Source organism: Alnus glutinosa, chromosome 8 (assembly GCF_958979055.1).
Source record: "Alnus glutinosa chromosome 8, dhAlnGlut1.1, whole genome shotgun sequence".
In the NCBI taxonomy this organism is placed as follows: domain Eukaryota; kingdom Viridiplantae; phylum Streptophyta; class Magnoliopsida; order Fagales; family Betulaceae; genus Alnus; species Alnus glutinosa.
The window spans coordinates 19,133,633-19,152,977 of NC_084893.1; the positions used below are offsets into that span (position 1 = coordinate 19,133,633).

A 19,345-nucleotide genomic window follows, 5' to 3' on the forward strand; every position below is an offset into this window, starting at 1 on the left:
TGTGGGGTCAGATATTAATTGTTAAAAGATAGGATTATAACATTGTGGGGGTAAAATCATAAATTAAGGTAGTGGGAGGCTTTAAACAAAAATGTAATCTTATCCATGCCACATGTCATGCTAGGATTGGCTATGGGGGGATATTTTATCCTTCTTTTTAATTTAAGAAATAAAAGAAAAACAAAAGAAATAAAATATGCCCCTAAACCGGTCAACAGCCCCCCCTTCCTTTTTTCTTTCTTCTTTCTCTTCTATTCTTCTTCCTTCTTCTCTATTCTACCCACCCGAACACACAGAGAGATTGAGAGTGAGACCGAGTAAGAGGGAGAGCTGAGAGAGAGATTCAGGGAGATGGAGAGGGAAAGAGAGACTGAGAGACCAAGAGATCGAGAGAGAGAGCTGGGAGCCGAAACCCGCGACCCGTCGAGCAGTGCACAGAACCGATGAACGGTTGTTCCAGTGACGATTCCGGCGAACCAAAGCCGAAATCCGACGGTTTGATGGTGATTTCCAACGATCCCATGGCGAAACCCATAACCCGAGCGACTCGATCCACGAAGACCCGTTGAACCCGAGAGGACCCGATCGTCCATTAACAAACTCCGGCAAACCAGAGACGAAACGGTGACTGGAGGATGCGACTCCGGTGATCTGAAGCTGGTTTTTGTCAGTAGTGGACTGCCCAGTAACCTGAAACCCGTGTGACCCGACGGCTTAAAGGCAAGGTTTCCGGAAAATTTTCCAGCCGGTCAGTGATGTTTTCCGGCGAATGCCAGTGGCGTTTTCCGGCGGATTTGTTGAGGAAAATTCCCAAGGTATAAATTCTATAATTTTCGTGGATTAGTTTGATTATTATGGGATTAGGGTTTGATAATTTTGGGGCTTTTCAATTGATTGTGTTTCGGCTATGCAAAGTTTAAGAATTGATGAATTTGAACCGATTGTGTGGGTTGTTTACTGATTTGGGAGCTTCGGGTGTTCACTGTTTTGGATGGCTGGCCGTGTGTGTACCGTGATGGGGTTCACTGTGGTTGGCTGATTTGGGTTGATTATTGAAGTTGTTGAGGATTTTATGGTGATTTTTAGAAGTGATGACCGAATGTTGTATTTTCTTGGGATTTCGGTTTTGTGACTCTATGTTGTATTTGATGATTCTAGAATAGGTTTTGGATTTGTATCTTGGAGATATTGTTGATTTGGGTGCTGAAAATTCTGGGTTGGTGTTGTATCTTGGTTGCTTTGGAAGCTTGATTTGGGCCTCTTGGATTGGAAGATGCAGGTCTTCTTTTGGGTAAGATAGCTACTGATTTGGGAGTTAGTTTTAAGGTAATGTTTGTTATTTCTCTATTGAATATTATTATGTAATTATGAAAGTAAATTTGGGTCTAGTGTTGGAATGATGGAAATCCAAATCTGATTTTTATGTTTGTAAGTGGGAAGATGAATGAAATTGTCGAGGAGTGTTTGATATTAGGTTTTGATTTGGAGTAGTTTATATGGGCCGTCTTTGATGATTTTTTTTAGGGAATTTAAATCTGGTTAAAGGGTTGTTTAATGATAAATGGTTAGTGAATATTTGTTAGGGATTGAGGTTAATGTTTATGGTTGACGATTGATTTTTATAGAAAATTGATGAGTATGGGCTAGGCTTTGGTGAAATTGGATTATGAGCCATGTGAGACCTTGAAAGTGAATGGTGGTTTAAGGATGATAGTTGTTATGAAATATTGGTAGAAGTTATTGTTGATTGGGCTATGTAAATTAAAGGTTAATTATGGTAGCTCATGGCTAATGCTTTGAGGTGAACTAAAGATGAATCTAAGAGGATAAAAATGAGACACGTTAGGGTTATAATATGGACATCATAGTTCATGATAAAAGTGCTATTAAATTAGTAGGTTAAATAAGATAAGTTCCATAATCTAAATTACCTAGATGGTTAATAGCTAATAAGAGTAAGGTGTTGAATATATTAGTAATTATATTTAAAAGTTAAGAAACGAAATAATGTTACAAACCTAAAGCCTAAGGTTTATATCAGAGGGAGACAACAATCTAATAACAATGTCAAAGAGTTATAGATTACCCAAATAACCCTAAGTTAATAAGTATAAGTTGGTAAGCTTATAGGAACACATAAACGTAATATGAATCCATTATGTGACAACGTAGTAACTAATCCACCTATACAAGCACACATGATATTTATGTGTCATCGGATTGAGTTAAGCGTTGTATATATATTAATATAAATGTATATGTATATATATACATATGCATGTAAATAGGTTAAATATACATTGCTAACCTTGTAAATAATCAACAAGCCATTAAAAGGATTATCAATAATAATATGATGTAATAATAAAGAGTAGGCAAATAAATAGTAAACGTATCTTAAAGATAATAAGCGAAATAAAATATGACAGAAATCTAAATGATAACCTAATAATAGTTTAGGATACTTAACTAGACTTGGACACGGGTAATGTGACGTGTGAACACGCGGAGAGTAATTGTGTCCTAGAGTATAAAGTTTAATAGCATAGTCTGACGTCATAAGTATTTGCAGGATCGTGTCATAATTGGAGACTTCAATGGGTTCTCCAATGTAGAGTTCGAGTCGAGAGTCCAATGCAGCCAAGGTGAGTATTCTACTCACTGAGAAAAGATACTTTCTATGTATGTTATAGAAATGCAAATGATATATGATTTTCTTACCGAACCAACGATATGTTAACATGTATGTTTTGAATGTTTTAAGTAGTTTCAATCATGTTGAAATATCAATGATGTTATGAAATGATGCATGAATGCAAGGTTTTGAATTGATTTAAAGTGTCTGAATATGTACTGCAGTTGGGATATAAATTATGCAAAGAATAATGATAAAATTTCATGTTGATTGGTTTATCGTATTTGAAGAAAGCATGATTTGCAAAGAATAGGAGTATAGAGTTTGAATTGTAAATCATAAAGCATGAACACGTTAATGAAGAGAGAGTAAGGCTCATAATAACGAAGAGAGCGTAAGGCTCATAATAACGAAGAGAGCGTAAGCCTCATAATAATGGAAGAGAGGGTAAGCCTCATAATAATGGAAGAGAGGGTAAGCCTCACAATGAATAAAAAGACTATCATGAGCATGCATTTAAATTGTGTGATGTTTTCATGATAAGTATATTGTAGTTTTGCTAAACGTATTAGTATGCATAAGAGTCTCGATAGAAAAAGAACTTATGTATATTGGTATCGGATGGTTGCATGATTTAAATGCCATTGTTTTCTATAACGAATCTCCTACGAATAATATTAGCTGCCTAGTATGTTAAAATGCTTTCTATTTGTCAGTGTATGCTATATCAGCTATGGGGATTTTTAAACAGAAGTTTATAAAATTGGTAGCTATTATAGTGTACGCATGACTAAAAAGGAGAAGTTGGTTCTTTGCGAAAACTCAGTGAATAGTATACCTTTGAGGTCTTAGTGTATTTATTTATTCTAAGACGGTGGGCTCATAATTCCACCTATACGGATGTGGCAAACCCCCACAACCGTATAGATGATGTTCCTTTGGCTGCAGGTATTCCGGTTGTAGTTGATAGCATTGTAGACGTGTGCCTTGGATGTTATGACTGAAGCACACTGCAACGGTCGTAATTGGTGGACCACAGGTTGTCCACTTGTTTATAGGTTTGGTTTATGGCTTGTGACATTTGTGTCACTTATTCTTGTAAAACCATTTCTATTATGTATTTATATTGAGGAAATACTTAAACAGATAGATGTAGTATGGCTCTTTGTTTATGATTATTTGTAATAGAAGTTTATGTTATGATTTCCGTTATTTAGGTTTATGTTTTCCGCTGCATAGATGAATAGATGTTATACTCTGATGTACCAGGTTCATATTATGGGGAATGTACCATATGTTGGCTTTGCGACATATTGTTGTGCCACTGTGAAGATCCGTTTATATTTTAAGAGATTAAGATTTATGCAAATGTTTTGTATATATATATATATATATATAAACAGGTCGTCACAATAACTCTATCACAATTGTATTTCAAACATTCTATTATTCATCACTGCTATATATAAATTGGTTATCCTACAGATTAAGCAGGCAATAACACAGCAAATTATATTTGTTTATACAGAGACGTGGGTTGAGTTAGGTGTAGAAACTAGCAACTGTTGAGGTTCAAAAGGAGAGTGACGTCAATGAAGAGAAGCTTCGTGAGATGAAGCAGAAGTTGCAGGAAGAAAGCGTAGCACGAACCATGATACAGGTAAGATTCATACCATTTCATAGGTAGAACATAAGAGGGCAAAATGTCTTACAAGATTCATACCATTTCAAGTGGGAACCGAGACAAGAGATACCCAGAAATTTTAACCCAAAAAGAACCCTAAATTAAGACCCATCCAAGAACATAGCAACCCATGCAATTTTCTAGTTCTAAGATCAATGGGTAAAACTAAAACACAAAGGAAAGTTAGAGATTCTACCTCAAAAATCTCTCTTGGCCGGAACCCTCTTCTTCTTCTTCTTCTTCTTCTTTTTTTTTTTTTGGCACCGAGCCTCCCCATCGACAGCTCTCTCTCTCTCTCTCTCACTCTCACGGACTGGGTCTGCATCTCAGCATCACTCTCTCAATCTCGGTCTCTTAGGTGCGTGTGGTGAAGGAGGAGAAAGAATATGAGAATAGAAAAGAAAGGGAAGAGAGAGTGGGTTGGACGAGAGAAGGGGGAAGAGTCATCTAAAAATGAAGGGCACCCCTTCATCTTTTTCTTGTCTTTTTGCTTTACTAAAGATAAGGGTAGAGATAGGATATCCCACTAGACTAACCACATGCTGACACGTGGACAAAGGGATCTCCTTTTTAATTTAAAACCCCAACTTCTGATAATTACATCAGGACCCCCATTTATAATAATTCTATCATTTAACAATTTAATATTTGGCCCTACATATATTTAAACCACACTTTTGTTAATGTAATTAATTATTTATTCAACTGGACCCACTATGATAACTATAATTATTTTCCCATTATTTTACCTTGGGCTTATTTTATTTTGGTAATATAAACATTATTATCTAGAATATAATTATAAATCCCATTTATTTAATAAATGTAATTTATTTTCTTGGTCTTTACATGATGTCCTGTGTATCAGTGCTCGATTATGCTTAATAAGTATTTTGAGAAAATGAAATGGATCCTCTATTTTCTTCTTTTCAAGAATATAAAAATTGAGAAATGAATGCAGAGAATTCGTTTCCACTATAGTCCAAAATAATATATGTGATTTAGGCCCCGTTTGGCAATCCCTCCCTGCCTCCTTTCCTTTTTTTTTTTTTTTTTTTTTTTTTTTTTTTTTTTATATCACATCAACAATTTTTTATTACTATTTAAAAAAAAAAAAAAACAAAAACAAAAACACTACAATACATTTTTTTTTTCTTTACTTTTTCATATAAATTATTTCTACTTTATATCACATCAATCACCTTTTACAATCATTCAAAAATAAATAAATAAATTCTCTCGTAAAAGCACTAATAGCAGATACCCTATAAGTGGTTCACTTCCTTAAATATATGAAAATTTTCAAAAAAAACTATAAAATAGCTATCGTAGAGTGTATTTGTATATATTAAAAAAAAAAAAAAAAAAAAAAAATAGTTTGATTCTCTAAATTTTTTTTTCAATTAAAAAAATGATTGAGTGTCTGCTACTAATTCTCTAAATGAAAGGTTACCAAACAGAACCTAAATATGTGATTTAGACTTAAACAATTTTACTCTTAGGACTTAGACAAACAACATTTTATGATCTGACGAGTTACAATTGTAGCGAATGAAATGTCAGTGATGCAGTAAGGTGAAGAACTTATGAGAACTTATGATTAGACAAGACAAAGCCATTAATATATTATATATGTCTACCATCAACAATGCAACAAGTGCTAAAATGCCAGCGCCATCGAAAACACAACTGAGAAACTCAATAATAAATCCTAGCAGAACGACAAGTTGTAAGTAAAAGCCACCGACTCATCTTAGTATTTTATGCTATTTTGACGGCTGCATAATTGGAGCGATCGATGGACCAACTAGTCTACACATTTATTTATGGGAAATGCTAGAGTTCCCACCCCTATCCCATTCCCATCCCACTAACCTTAAGTGATTTTAATTTTTTATTTAATAAATTTATTTTCAGATTTTTGCACTTAGGGGTGGTGGAAGGGTAATTCTACCCGGCGCTCCAGAGTCCCTCCCATGTCCCTCCCCATCTGACGTGGCAGAGTCCACGTCAGACCCTAAAAAAAAAAAAAAAAAAAAAAAAAATTCAAAACCAAGTTAAACACGGAACATCTACCATATTCTCCCAAAAGCTTTTCCCCCCAAAACTTTCCCTCCTCCCTCCTCCCTTCTCCCTCCTTCCATCTCCTCCCTCCACGGCACTGATCGCCACCACCAACTGCCACAAGAACCGCTGCCAGTAGCATCCATCTCCATCTCGATCTACCGTACCATTCTGAAGAGCCAAAAGAGGTAAGGTTTTCCTTCTTTCCTCTTTTTTTTTTTTTTTTTTGTTATTTTTCTAGAATCTTAGTTTCATTGTTCTAAATCTTGTGGGTCTGAATCTCTAATCCCTCAAACCCCTTATAGTTTGCTTAGGTTTTTTTTTTTTTTTTTTTTTTTTTTTTTTTTTTGTCAAAATTTGTAAAAATTGGGGTATTCCTTTCAGTGTTATGGATTTGAATGGCTGAAGGGGCTGCACTAGTGGCTAGGCAGTTGGGTTTGTAAACCTCAAAAAACATATGTTTCTACTTTTTGGCTCCTAGCCAAGCTCCAATCGTACATCCTTCTCTCTTCCTCAGTTGACAAAATTGCGTATGATTCCTATCAATTTTTCAGATTGGTGAGAATTGCTTTCCCTCTAGATGGCTTTTTTTTTGAAAAAAAAAAAAAGAGAGAACATAAAATGTTTTGACAATTATTGACTTTTAGAAGTTCCAGTTTCTCGTCGAGTTCTTCTTCATTTAATCCCTGATTCCTCAATTGTTCAACCTTGCTTTTGTATGCAATTGTAACCTGGATAATCAAAATCAATGAGAGGGAGAGAAAGGAATATCAATTTGCATAGCCAATAACTAAATAAAACGTGAGTTTAACCTAAAACTATGTAAGTTGTCCTTGAGTTGTGACCTGCTCAAAAGAACATTCTCTCTATAGTCCAAGTCTACCATAGTGATCCGCATATGTTATTGCTGCATTCTAAATTGAATTTTATCAATCAAATGCATCATGAGCAGTAAGATCTTAAAACCCAACTGTATATATATAAACATCATATTAACTAATTAGATGTTTTCGTGCAATAACTCATAGATGGACTTGCCGCCATTGGTCTTGGGGAATGAATGCGAATATGATGATCCGTTGACACAACTTCCAATTGATGATGGTTTGCCCCTCGAAATTGACCCTCAAAATGGTATGTTAGTCATTTCATTCTTCCTTTAATTTTGCTTCAAATATTTTGTGAATGTTATTATTCATAGTTGTTACCCCTGAACTTTTTTTAATTTTTTTTTTAATATATATATATATATATATATATATATATATATATATATATATAGCTGGAAATGAAACTGTATGTGACGTAGAGTCGGAAGATAATGATGACAATTGCAAGTTTGATTTGAAGCTCATAGATGGAGTTGAAAAGTTGGAGGAACCTAAAGAAGGAATGATATTTAACTCTTTAGATGAACTTGCTTCTCATTATAGGACATATGCGAAGCAACAAGGTTTTGGGGTGGTACAAAAGAATAAAAAAAAGAATGCAAGTGGGTATACACATTACATCACCCTATCATGTGCTCGCCAAGGCAATAGAAAACCTAGCTCAAGTAAGCCTGTTCAAACAAGTAGAACAGGGTGTAAGGCCAATTTGAATGCAAAGTTAATTGAGGCAAAGTGGTATGTGACCAGTATATGTACTAACCATAATCATGATTTAAGCCCAAGCAAAGCTAGATATTTTAAATCCCATAAGAACTTGGATTCTCATGTGAAGAGAAAGCTTTTGATAAATGATAGAGCTGGAATAACAATGAGTAAAAGTTTTAACTCGCTAGCAGTTGAAGCGGGTGGGTATGAGCATCTTCAATTTGGAGAAAAAGATTGCCGCAATTTTATTGCTAAGTCAAGGCATCTTCGGCTTGGCACAGGAGGTGCTGAAGCTCTTTGTGACTATTTCAAAAGGATGCAAGCAATAAATAATGATTTCTACTTTGCCATAGATTTTGATGATGATTGTAGGTTGAAAAATGTGTTTTGGGCTGATGCACGAAGTAGGGCATCGTATGAAGACTTCGGGGATGTTGTTACATTTGATACGACGTATTTGACTAATAGATATGAAATGCCATTTGCTCCTTTTGTGGGAGTTAATCATCATGGTCAATCAATACTTTTTGGGGCGGCATTAATATCAAGTGAAGATACAAAGACATTTGTATGGTTGTTTGAAACATGGTTGAACTGCATGAATGGACGATCGCCAAATGCAATTATAACAGATCAAGATAGGGCCATGAAAAATGCAATTCATAAAGTTTTTCCAAATACCCGGCATAGATTTTGTTTGTGGCACATATTGAAAAAACTTCCAGAAAAATTTGGATCACATTCACAGTACCATGCCATTAAGAGTACCATACGAAGTTGTGTGTATGAATCTCAGACATGCGATGAGTTTGATGCAAGTTGGCAAAATCTACTTGATTGTTATAATCTAGGGGATAATGCATGGCTGCGTGGGTTATATAGTGAGCGTACTTTTTGGGTGCCAGCATATCTTAAAGGTGTATTTTGGGCTGAAATGACTACCACGCAACGGAGTGAAAGCATGAATGCTTTCTTTGATGGTTATGTACACTCGTCAACCACATTGAAGGAATTTGTAGATCAATATGATAATGCTTTGCGTAAAAAGGTTGAGAATGAGAATGTTGCTGATTTTGTTTCTTTTAATGAGATGGTTGCATGTTTAAGAAGGTTTTATTTTGAGAAGAAATTTCAACAAATTTATACCATAGCAAAGTATAAAGAAGTACAAGAAGAGATTAAAGAGGTGATGTATTGTAGTAGTTCTCTTATCAAAAGAGAAGGTGCAATGTGTACCTATCAAGTGACTGAACAGGTACAAATTAATGATGCGTACACAAAAATAGTATGCTTTATTGTATACTATAATGAATCTTCATGTGAAGTGAATTGCAGTTGCTGCTTGTTTGAATCAAGAGGAATTTTGTGCAAACATGTCATATCTGTACTGACTAGAGTTGGAGTTACATCGTTGCCAGAGAAATATTTCCTTAACCGATGGAGGAAAGACTTGAAGCGAAAATATAAATTTATCAACAGTAGTTATGATCCCTTGAATGGCAACCCTAGTGCAGAAAGATATTTTGACTTGTGCAAAGATATGCACATTTTAGCAGAAATTGCCTCAAATAGTGTGGACAGTTACATGAAACTGAAAAATCAAGTTCATATGTTAACAAAGCAATACAGTGATTCGGTTTGCGAACATAGTCCACCTTCCCAAGCACTTCGTAGTGGATCTACTACTTGTAATTTGTCCATTGATATTGATGGTACGACAGTAGAAAGTAATAAGGTGCGTAGCCCTCTTGTGGTTCGAAGTAGAGGAAAGCCACCATCAGCAAGGAAGATGTCTGAAGTAGAGAAAGCGGTGGGGAAGAAGACGATAAGAGAAAGAAAAAATCAAGCAAATGACACAAATGACAAACAAAGCAAAAAAAAGAAGGTTGCTTCTATTCCTTATGTTTAATTATGCTTGTTTGAATATTTTTTAAATGCTTTTACTAACAAGTTTGTATTGTTTTATTAATGGAAGACTTCTCAAGGAAATGTTATTGTGGACACAAATGACAAACAAAGCAAAAAAAAGAAGGTTGCTTCTATTCCTTATGTTTAATTATGCTTGTTTGAATATTTTTTAAATGCTTTTACTAACAAGTTTGTATTGTTTTATTAATGGAAGACTTCCCAAGGAAATGTTATTGTGGACACAAATGAAGCTTTGTTGCCTCTTGTTATTGATATTCAACATGACAATGTAATTGGAACTCAAAATAGTGTAATTACTCAGGTATTACAAAAGAAAACACGAGCTTCATATGATAACCGATGAATTGTATAAACAAATGTCGATATTATCTATAATGTCTTTGTCATAATTTGCAGACAATCTCAAATCCTGCAGAATCAGGTTATGACACGTGCCAATCAAAGTTGATTTTCTAGTTGTCACTTTTGGTAAGTATGTTGTTTAAATTGAGAGTTTATTATACTTAATAGCACTATGTAGATTGTCTTTTCTTTCTTTCTTGGTGTCACATATTCTACTATGTTTTGATTGTGAGTGGGAATTTGTTTTTCACATATTCTAACTATATTAGACTAACATTTGTACTGTGCGTGATGCTAGGTTCTCTAGAAATTTCTTTGCATGATCGTAGACTGCATCTTCCCATTTAATAGCTCTGCAATCAACTTAGCAAAAAATATTGCTCTCTTTTATACAATTTTTTTTTTTTTTTTTTTTGGGTACAGATTATCTTATTTGCTGCTACTAAATGAAGATGAGTGATCCATCCTACAACACATGCTCAGGAAAAAGTGTTGTCAATGACAGAACTCCATTGTGCTTTTGCGAAATTACATCTGGACTTTTTTGTTGTTAAGCTTTTTTGTACATGATTTGATTATCTAAAATTGTCTAATGTATGAAAAGGATCATTGTAATATTTATCTTTTTAGTACAAGATTTTACTTAGTCTTTTTTATTATTATTTACCTTTTATGATTGGTAGTTAAACACAACCAACATCTTTATATGGGAGAATTCTCTGGTTTGTCTAAAGAAGCACCATGCATATTTCTATCATTTCCACAATATTTTGTGTATAATTCCTTTGTTAGTTCGTGTTTTCTTCACTCTTATAAATTAATGTAGATTTCAAAAAACCTTTGAAAAGTGCAGGTTCAAATGAAAACAATGGCGTAATTAGCATGGGTTACAAGCCAGTTTTTGGTAAATATCATGCCTTTTTTCTTCAGCATGCCACAAGTCTTCAAAACAGGCTAATTTTTAAACGTGCATATTGTCGTGACTGCCAAAAAAAATTGTAACATAGGTCCTGGTTTTGGTTGAAAATGGAGAAACATGTTGGTTTTGGCCACTTTTATTTTGGTCTTTGGCCACTTTTATTTTGGTCTTTGGGAGAATGGCTCCCTTAGGAGATGTCTATTCTATGCCATTGTGGGTTAAACTTAAGACCTAACTTTTATTAAAGGGAAAGAGGTATCACTTAGTCAAAACATGTCAAGTGTATAGAAGAATGATTTCCACAAGCTATTATGTGACATATATTGTTTTGGATAACCTTAGAAACAACCCCTCTCATCACATTATCAAAAGAAAAACTTTTAATATAACTATTCTCAAAAACCTCTAATATAAGTCTACCAAAAAAAAAAAAAAAACTCCTGAACATGTAGAAAAAAGGAAAGTCCCTCAAATATAACTTTCAAATAGATGTTACATGAAAATTTACAAACCAACCTCAATACAGACCACTTTAGGAACAAAATTACATAAAAAAAAATTCCACAGAACAGCAAAATATGAATTAAACATACATTCGTTTATAGGAATGTGAATTAAATATGAATTAAACACAAACGGACTGACAAAACTATTTCACTGAAAAAGCCCAAATACATGCAGAATGAGACAGATGCTATAGAAAGACGGAAAAAAAAAAAAAAAAAAAAAAAACCCAATTCAAATTGAAACTCAAAAACAGTGTCGAGGCTCCTGCTGTCAGTAAGCAAGTCCTCTTATGAAGAACTTAATCACTGTCTTCATCAGCATCTGCATATAAAGGATCAAGATAAAGTTATGGTACTGGGATAACAGCTTAAAAAGGTGCAACTAAAAGACTAAATCTGTCACAGGGATGATACAGTCATATAAGGAGAATATGTTTGAGGTACCTGGATCAACAATGGTAAGGCAGGACACACGAAAATACTTTCCAAATGCTGTCCCCAGATCAACATTGTCTGGAAGCACAAAAAAGCCACAATGGAAAAATGCAAAAATATTAAAAGATCAAGTACCATAATCATCATATAATCCATTTAGGCTTAACGAATTTACAAAGGAAGTCAGCAACCAACAAAGAAACATTATAAAAAATAAAAAGAAAAGAAGCTAATTGAATATGGTTCTTCTCCTCCTCTGATTCTCATACAAACTGACTAGCATCCTAAAATCCCAAATGTCCTTAATTTTGTAATAGATTAGTAGGCATAAATAGCTTGAGACTTGAATAAAAATAATCATACCATTTTCTTTTCTAATAAAAATAAAGGGAATTAAAACTTTTATAACCAAACTCATCACAGTACAACCACTCAAGTAAAAACTGGATGAAGTTCCCAAACAACCCATCAACAACAACAAACACATTCCCAAATCAGGAAAAAACAACTCAACAAATACAACAGAAGCACAAATCCTACAACGAGGAAACCAACTCAAACAACCCACCGAAAGCTAACCGAGATGGGAGAACATTTGGAGATGGAGAAAACCTTACAGTGGAAAACGGTGCTTGTAGCGGCGATGGAGATGGACGTCGCTGGTGGCGGTGGTCGACGGTGCTTGTGGGTGGCGCAGTGGCGGATCAAGCAACTCAAAAAACCAAATAAAAAAACAACTCAAAAAACCAGATCTAAAAGCTCAAAAACCAGATCTGTATGAAGAAGAGAAAATCGAAAGGAAAATCGAAACCTTAAGATGGATGGGTCGTCGGAGTCCTCTGCTGTGGTGGTGATTCGGCTTGGCTCGTCGGCGGTGGTGGTAGCTCGGCTGGGATCGTCATGGCGGAACGGTCGATGGATCGTTGGAGCTATACGTTCGATCTTCGGAGCTTGACGGTGGATGGAGGCCGGAAATGGACGAACCGGGGTTCGGTGGCGGTGGTAGCTGGTGGTCGACGGTGCTCAGCAGGTGGGTGGCTGTCGATGGGGTGGAGGGAGGGAGGGAGGGAGGAGGGAAAGAGGGAAAGCTTTTTGGGGCAAAAATCTTTTGAGAGAAATTGAAATGGAGTTTGTATAAACGCAGGTTTAAATTTTTTTTTTTTTTTTTTTTTTTTTAAAAAAAAAGGACCTGACGTGGACTCTGCCACGTCAGATGGGGAGGGACATGGGAGGGACGCTGGAGCGCCGGGTAGAATTACTCGTGGTGGAATGGGAGTGGGATAGGGGTTGGAACACTAGCATTTCTCTTTATTTATTTCATTCTTGCAGTGATGGACCAAACCCACGTTCGCTTTGGTCCTTGATCAACGGGTCAACCGTGTACTTCACCTAATCAGCCTTGACCAACCGACCATCTAGCTATAAGATAAATCTTCTTCGTTGAACCTCTCACACATACACACAAAACTAAAACTGAAGCAGAAGCAGCTATGGAATTGGAGGAGGCTATAGTTATGTACCCAACACCAGCAATAGGCCACCTGATCTCCATGGTAGAGCTTGCCAAACTAATACTCACCCACCAGCCTTCACTCATCGTACACATACTCATCGCCCCGCAACCTTACAACGCTGGTTCCACCGCTCCGTACATAGCCGCCGTCTCTTCTACCACCCCCTCCATCACCTTTCACAATCTCCCCAACGTTATTCTCCCTCTCACCTCCTCCCCCAACCATGAAACGCTTACCTTTGAGCTCCTCCGCCTCAACAACCCAAATCTCCACCAATCTCTCCTGTCCATCTCCAAAAGCTACACCGTCCGCGCGCTCATCATGGACTGCTTCTGCTCTCATGCTCTCTCTGTTGCAGACAACCTCAGCATTCCTGGCTACTACTTTTTCACTTCCGGTGCCGGCTGTCTCGCTTACTTCCTGTATCTCCCCACCATGCACAGAAGTTCGACAAAAAGCTTCAAATACCTTAACACCCTTCTTGACATTCCTGGCATACCCCCAATACCATCCTCGGATTCACCGAAACCGTTACTTGACCGTAACAATGACGCCTACAAATGCTTTCTCGACTGCTCGTTTAGCTTTATCAAATCGGCAGGAATAATCGTCAACACTTTCGAATCGCTGGAGCCAAGAGTTATCAAAGCAATATCAGATGGGCTATGCGTACCAGACGGTCCAACGCCGCCTATTTTTTGCATAGGACCACTCATAGCTAGTAGTAACGAAAGAGATGAGGCCGCGCCGGAGTGCTTAAGGTGGCTCGACTGCGAAGCGTAGTGTTTTTATGTTTTGGAAGCTTGGGGTTGTTCTCGAGGGAACAGTTGAAGGAGATATCAATAGGGCTGGAAAGGAGTGGCTTAAGGTTCTTGTGGGTGGTGCGCAATCCGCCGACTCTGGGCCATAGCTTGGCCGTCACGGCACAACCTGAGCCGGACTTGGATCTGTTGCTTCCGGAGGGTTTCTTGGAGCGGACAAAAGAGAGAGGCCTGGTAGTGAAGTCTTGGGTTCCACAGGTGGCCGTGTTGAACCACGAATCGGTCGGTGGGTTTGTGACTCATTGCGGGTGGAACTCGGTGCTGGAAGCGTTGCGTGCGAAGGTGCCGATGGTGGCTTGGCCGCTGTATTCTGAGCAAAGGTTGAATAGGGTGGTGTTGGTTGAAGAAATAAGAATTGCTTTGCCAATGAAGGAGTCGGAGAATGGGTTTGTGAATGCGGCCGAGGTGGAGAAGCGAGTTAGAGAGTTAATGGAGTCGGAAGAAGGTAAGTCGATCAGGGAGAGAATCGTGTGGATGAAAAATGAAGCCAAGGCTGCTCTCAGTGATCAGAGTGGATCGTCTCGGATGGCATTAGCCAAACTCTGTCAGTCGTGGAAGCTGTGTTAATGGATTGTATTTGTTTTAGAGCCAACGGTACGGCACATTGGTGTACGTTTGATATAACAAGCAGTCTTGTAACAAGTAGTTATATATGCTTGTTTTATTTATGTTCGCCTGCTGTAACAAGCAGTCTAGCTTGTAAGTTATGAATACTGCTGAACGGCACATGGATGGCCTACCTTTTCTTTTGATGTGTATTAATCGCACTTATGCGTGCATTATTTTTCTTTGAAGTAAATGGCCAAATTGATAAGGTTATGGTTACCTTTGTCAAAAATCCTCTCTTACCAACCGATTGTGTCCTATGTCCTCTTCTTAAACGACATAGTGGGAGAAAGAGAGAGAGAGAGAGAGAGAGAAATAGGTTCTCTTCCGAAGGAGCGCGACGTACGTAGTTGAATTATATTGATGATATAAATGGAAGGAATTGCTCTACTAAAGAAGCTATAGAGGAAGCTTTTGTGGGTTACTTTAGCGACCTTTTCAAGGCTGGGGGAATATGGAGATAGAAGCTTGTGTGGACGCCTTGGATCAAAAGGTAACTCCTGAGATGAATCAAAGGTTATTGGCAGAGTTCACAGTGGAGGAGATTGCCATAGCACTGAATCAAATGTCACCGCTAAAGTCCCCTGGGCCAGACGGCTTTTCAGCCTGCTTCTACCAACACAATTGGGGTACTGTCCACCCTGAGGTATGTGCTGCCATTTTACATTTTCTAAATTCGGGTAATATGGATGCTCGCATAAATTCTACTCATATAGCCCTCATCCCAAAGGTTGCTTCTCCCAGTTCTGTTGCTGAATTCCGACCTATTTCCCTTTGTAATGTCATATATAAGTTGCTCTCTAAAGTTCTGGCCAATAGACTAAAGACAGTATTACCCAAAGTTATTTCCTGCTATCAAAGTGCATTCCTGCAGGGCCGCCTTATCACAGATAATTTTCTAGTTGCGTATGAGACCCTACACTCAATGCAGTCCAGGATGTGGAGTAAAACAGGTTTTATGGGAATCAAGCTCGATATGAGCAAGGCGTACGACAAAGTAGAGTGGGATTTTTTGGAGGCAGCAATGGGGAAATTGGGCTTTGCGGACTGATGGATCAATATGGTTATGACATGAGTTAGAACTGTGACATACAAGGTGATTGTGAACGGTAATCCTGTGGGCCTTATCAAGCCGTCGAGGGGTATTAGACAGGGGGACCCTATCCCTCCTTATTTTTTTATCCTTTGTGCAGAGGCTTTGAGCAACCTTCTTATTAAGGCGGAAAAGAGAGGTGTTATTACTGGGGTTCCAACTTCCCCGAGGGGTCCTCGCCTTAGCCACCTCTTTTTTGCAGATGATAGCTTGCTCTTTTGCAAAGCTAACTCGGTAGAATGGAGACGTTTGTTGAGAATTCTTGGGATCTACGAGGCAGGCTCGGGTCAGAAGCTTAACCTGCATAAGACTTCTATATTTTTTAGCTGGAATACTAGTGTGGAACGACGACAAGAGATTCTTCAACAATCAGCATTACAGGAGACCCAACGGTTGAACACATATTTGGGCTTGCCCTCCTTTGTTGGAAAGTCGAGGAAGCAAGCTTTTTGTAATATTTTGGGGAGGGTCTCTCAGAAACTAGGTAATTGGAAAGTAAAATTTTTATCCCAGGCAAGTAAGGAGGTTCTTTTGAAGGCGGTGGTACAAGCAATTTCCACCTACAGTATGGGAGTGTTCCAATTGCCGATCTCTTTGTGCAAGGAAATCAACAAGCTGATGCAGGAATTTTGGTAGCAACATATGTCACAAGGATCTAAAATTCACTGGATGAGTTGGGAGAGAATGGGAAGGTCTAAAGCGGTGGGAGGACTAGGATTTAGAGATCTTGTGATGTTAAATAAAGCTTTGCTAGCTAAGCAAGGATGGAGATTGTTACAAGATCCTTCGTCTTTACTTGCATCCATCCTAAAGGCAAAATACTTCCGGAACTCGAACTTCTTGGGGGCAAAGTTGGGTTCTAGACCGTCGTTTGCATGGAGAAGTTTGTTTAATGCTCGTGACTTACTTTGGAGGGTATCATGTGGAGGGTTGGAGATGGTAGATCGATCAATATATGGGGGGACAAATGGCTACCAACCCCGATTACTTATGCAGTTCAATCTCCTCCAAAGACCCTTGCTGTTTCGACAAATGTAGCTGTCCTAATTGATCCTGTTACCATGGGCTGGAAAGAGGAGCTTATCAAAGCATAATTTTTTGAAGATGAAGCTAAAGTCATTACAGGTATCCCTTTGAGTCTGGGTTTGCCTCCAGATAGGATGTTTTGGAGAGGCACAATAGATGGTAGATTTACAGTTAGAAGTGCTTACCACCTTGGCAAAGAGACCAAAGCTATGGAAGCGGGACAATGTTCCTATGTGGGGGAAAGGGTAGAGGTGTGGAAAGCTATTTGGGCGTTACAAGTTCCAAGTTCAATGAAGTTATTTATTTGGCGAGCCTGTCATAACATCCTACCTACTGGAGTGAACTTAACTCAGAACAAGGTACTAGAAGACTCCTCCTGTCCTTGTTGTGGTGAGGCTAAAGAAACCATTTGCCATACCCTTTGGGAGTGCCCAGCAGCTCGAGATGTTTGGGGTGGGAATTCTTCTAGTTTTCATAAATGTCAATGGGTAGGGAATGACTTCAAGCTACTGTTCAAATATTGCTTGGAGAGAGTTAGCAGGGAGGAGTAAGACCTCATGGCAGTGGTGTCAAGGCGCATATGGTTGAGAAGAAATTCTCTGATTTTTTAGGGCACCTTCACTCATCCTAATATTGTGTATGCAGAAGCGGGGAAATCCCTTATTGAATATAAGAGATGTCAGTTCAAGGTGCCTGGAGTAATGTTGGATGAGGTATCTGTCCCATGTAATAGAAATATTAAATGGCAACCTCCTTCCCAAGGGCTGATAAAAGTTAATTGGGACGCCTCTATTAACAAGAATAAGGGGTGGATAGGGATGGGGATGATTGCCAGGGATAGCAATGGTGCTTGTCTGGGAGCTAAAAGTGTGACAAAAGAATTGATAACTGATTCAGTGACGGCCGAGGCGATGGCAGCACTTAGTGCTATGTACTTTTGCAGGGAGGTGGGCTTTTTGATGTTATATTGGAGGGGGATGCTAAACAAGTCTTGCAGGCTATTAATTCAACCCCCCCCCCCCCCCCCTTCCTTTCTAAATTTGGGCATTTTATTGAATCAATCCATCATGAAAAGAGAATCTTCAGATTAGTGGACTTCTCCTTTATTCCAAGAGAAGGAAACGCAGTGGCTCATGCTCTTGCAGCAGAGGCATCAAAACAGAAGGTTAATAATGCCTGGTTGGAAGAACTACCTTCTCGTTTTAGCAACTTTGTAATTAGGGACCAAATTGGTCCCTAGATCCTTTTTGTAGGATCGATCTTTCTATTGAGTAATGATATGAGTTACTTTCTGAGTTACTTTCTTGTTCAAAAAATAAAAAAAAAATAAATAAATAAATAAATAAAAGGCAAACAACAGGTTCACAGATTTTCCTAAAACCAGAATTCAACGGTTATGAGCCTTTGAGCATCTCGTAATTGGACTTTAGAGGTAAAAGTCTACAGGATTTTTACTAGGTGCTTTTCCTATGGTTAAGGTAAAAGCTTTTAGAGGGACATTAAAACCTCACAACGTACACAAAAGTGTTATTAGATTGACTAAATAATTCTCTACTAACTTTATTACAAAATTGTGCCTTAATGCTACGTTTGTTTTGGCGTCAAATGTTTTTTGAAAAATGCTTTTGGTGTTTGGTAGGGGCAAAAATAATGGTCAACAAAAATTATTTTCAGTTTGACCGTAAAAGCCTCTTTAATTTTTAGAAAACAATTTAAAAGATTTAATTAGGAGAAGCTCTATTTTGGTTGCATAACCAAAACCAAATGAGTTCTTATATTTATAAAGAAATATGTACATATGTTTTAAGGCATGTCAGTACAAGGTTTACAACATAGGAAACATAGAAAATATGGTAAGTTACAAAAGAGGAAAAAGTCGTGCGCTGAGTTTGAGGTGTAGAGATGCATCCGAAAGACATGGAGCTGAAGGAATCAGCAGGAATCAAAGAATCAACAGGAATTAAGGGTGATGTAGTCTACTGCTATAAGGTGGCTGATCAGCTGATTTTGTGGTGATCCTTTGCTGGTTTTTAGGCTGGTTTTGAGGAGAGGTGAGCTGTTGATTTTATCCTCTAACACCCCCCCGGCAAACTGATGGGAGGTTTGTCTTTTGATTTTCATCATCATATTTTTTTCTTTCATGGGTTGGCCCAAGTCTTCAAACTGTACCTCAAAA

At 37.7% G+C, this 19,345-nt stretch overlaps 2 protein-coding genes, 3 long non-coding RNA genes and 1 pseudogene across 5 annotated transcripts; 5 read left to right on the top strand and 1 right to left on the bottom strand.

Moving 5' to 3' along the window:
* The first annotated feature begins 251 nt into the window (after positions 1 to 251).
* Positions 252 to 3,841, top strand: LOC133874784 (uncharacterized). Its single transcript, XR_009901381.1, has 3 exons — positions 252 to 815; positions 2,573 to 2,645; positions 3,563 to 3,841. It is a non-coding gene; the product is annotated as an uncharacterized LOC133874784 (long non-coding RNA).
* A 3,570-nt stretch (positions 3,842 to 7,411) lies between these two features.
* LOC133876184 (protein FAR-RED IMPAIRED RESPONSE 1-like) lies at positions 7,412 to 9,887 on the top strand. Its single transcript, XM_062314469.1, has 2 exons — positions 7,412 to 7,517; positions 7,693 to 9,887. The coding sequence occupies exons 1-2, from the start codon at positions 7,412 to 7,414 to the stop codon at positions 9,885 to 9,887; spliced, it is 2,301 nt and encodes a 766-aa protein (XP_062170453.1).
* A 245-nt stretch (positions 9,888 to 10,132) lies between these two features.
* LOC133874988 (uncharacterized) lies at positions 10,133 to 10,787 on the top strand. Its single transcript, XR_009901422.1, has 3 exons — positions 10,133 to 10,208; positions 10,304 to 10,375; positions 10,673 to 10,787. It is a non-coding gene; the product is annotated as an uncharacterized LOC133874988 (long non-coding RNA).
* An 830-nt stretch (positions 10,788 to 11,617) lies between these two features.
* On the bottom strand, positions 11,618 to 13,195 carry LOC133876539 (uncharacterized). Its single transcript, XR_009901559.1, has 4 exons — positions 12,921 to 13,195; positions 12,727 to 12,821; positions 12,119 to 12,187; positions 11,618 to 11,996 (listed from the first exon to the last, which is right to left on the bottom strand). It is a non-coding gene; the product is annotated as an uncharacterized LOC133876539 (long non-coding RNA).
* Positions 13,196 to 13,599: 404 nt separating this feature from the next.
* On the top strand, positions 13,600 to 15,258 carry LOC133875725 (UDP-glycosyltransferase 88B1-like; annotated as a pseudogene).
* An 842-nt stretch (positions 15,259 to 16,100) lies between these two features.
* LOC133876185 (uncharacterized) lies at positions 16,101 to 16,779 on the top strand. The gene is made up of 2 exons (XM_062314470.1): positions 16,101 to 16,125; positions 16,244 to 16,779. Exons 1-2 carry the CDS (start codon positions 16,101 to 16,103, stop codon positions 16,777 to 16,779), a joined length of 561 nt encoding a protein of 186 aa, XP_062170454.1.
* The last annotated feature ends 2,566 nt before the right edge of the window (positions 16,780 to 19,345 follow it).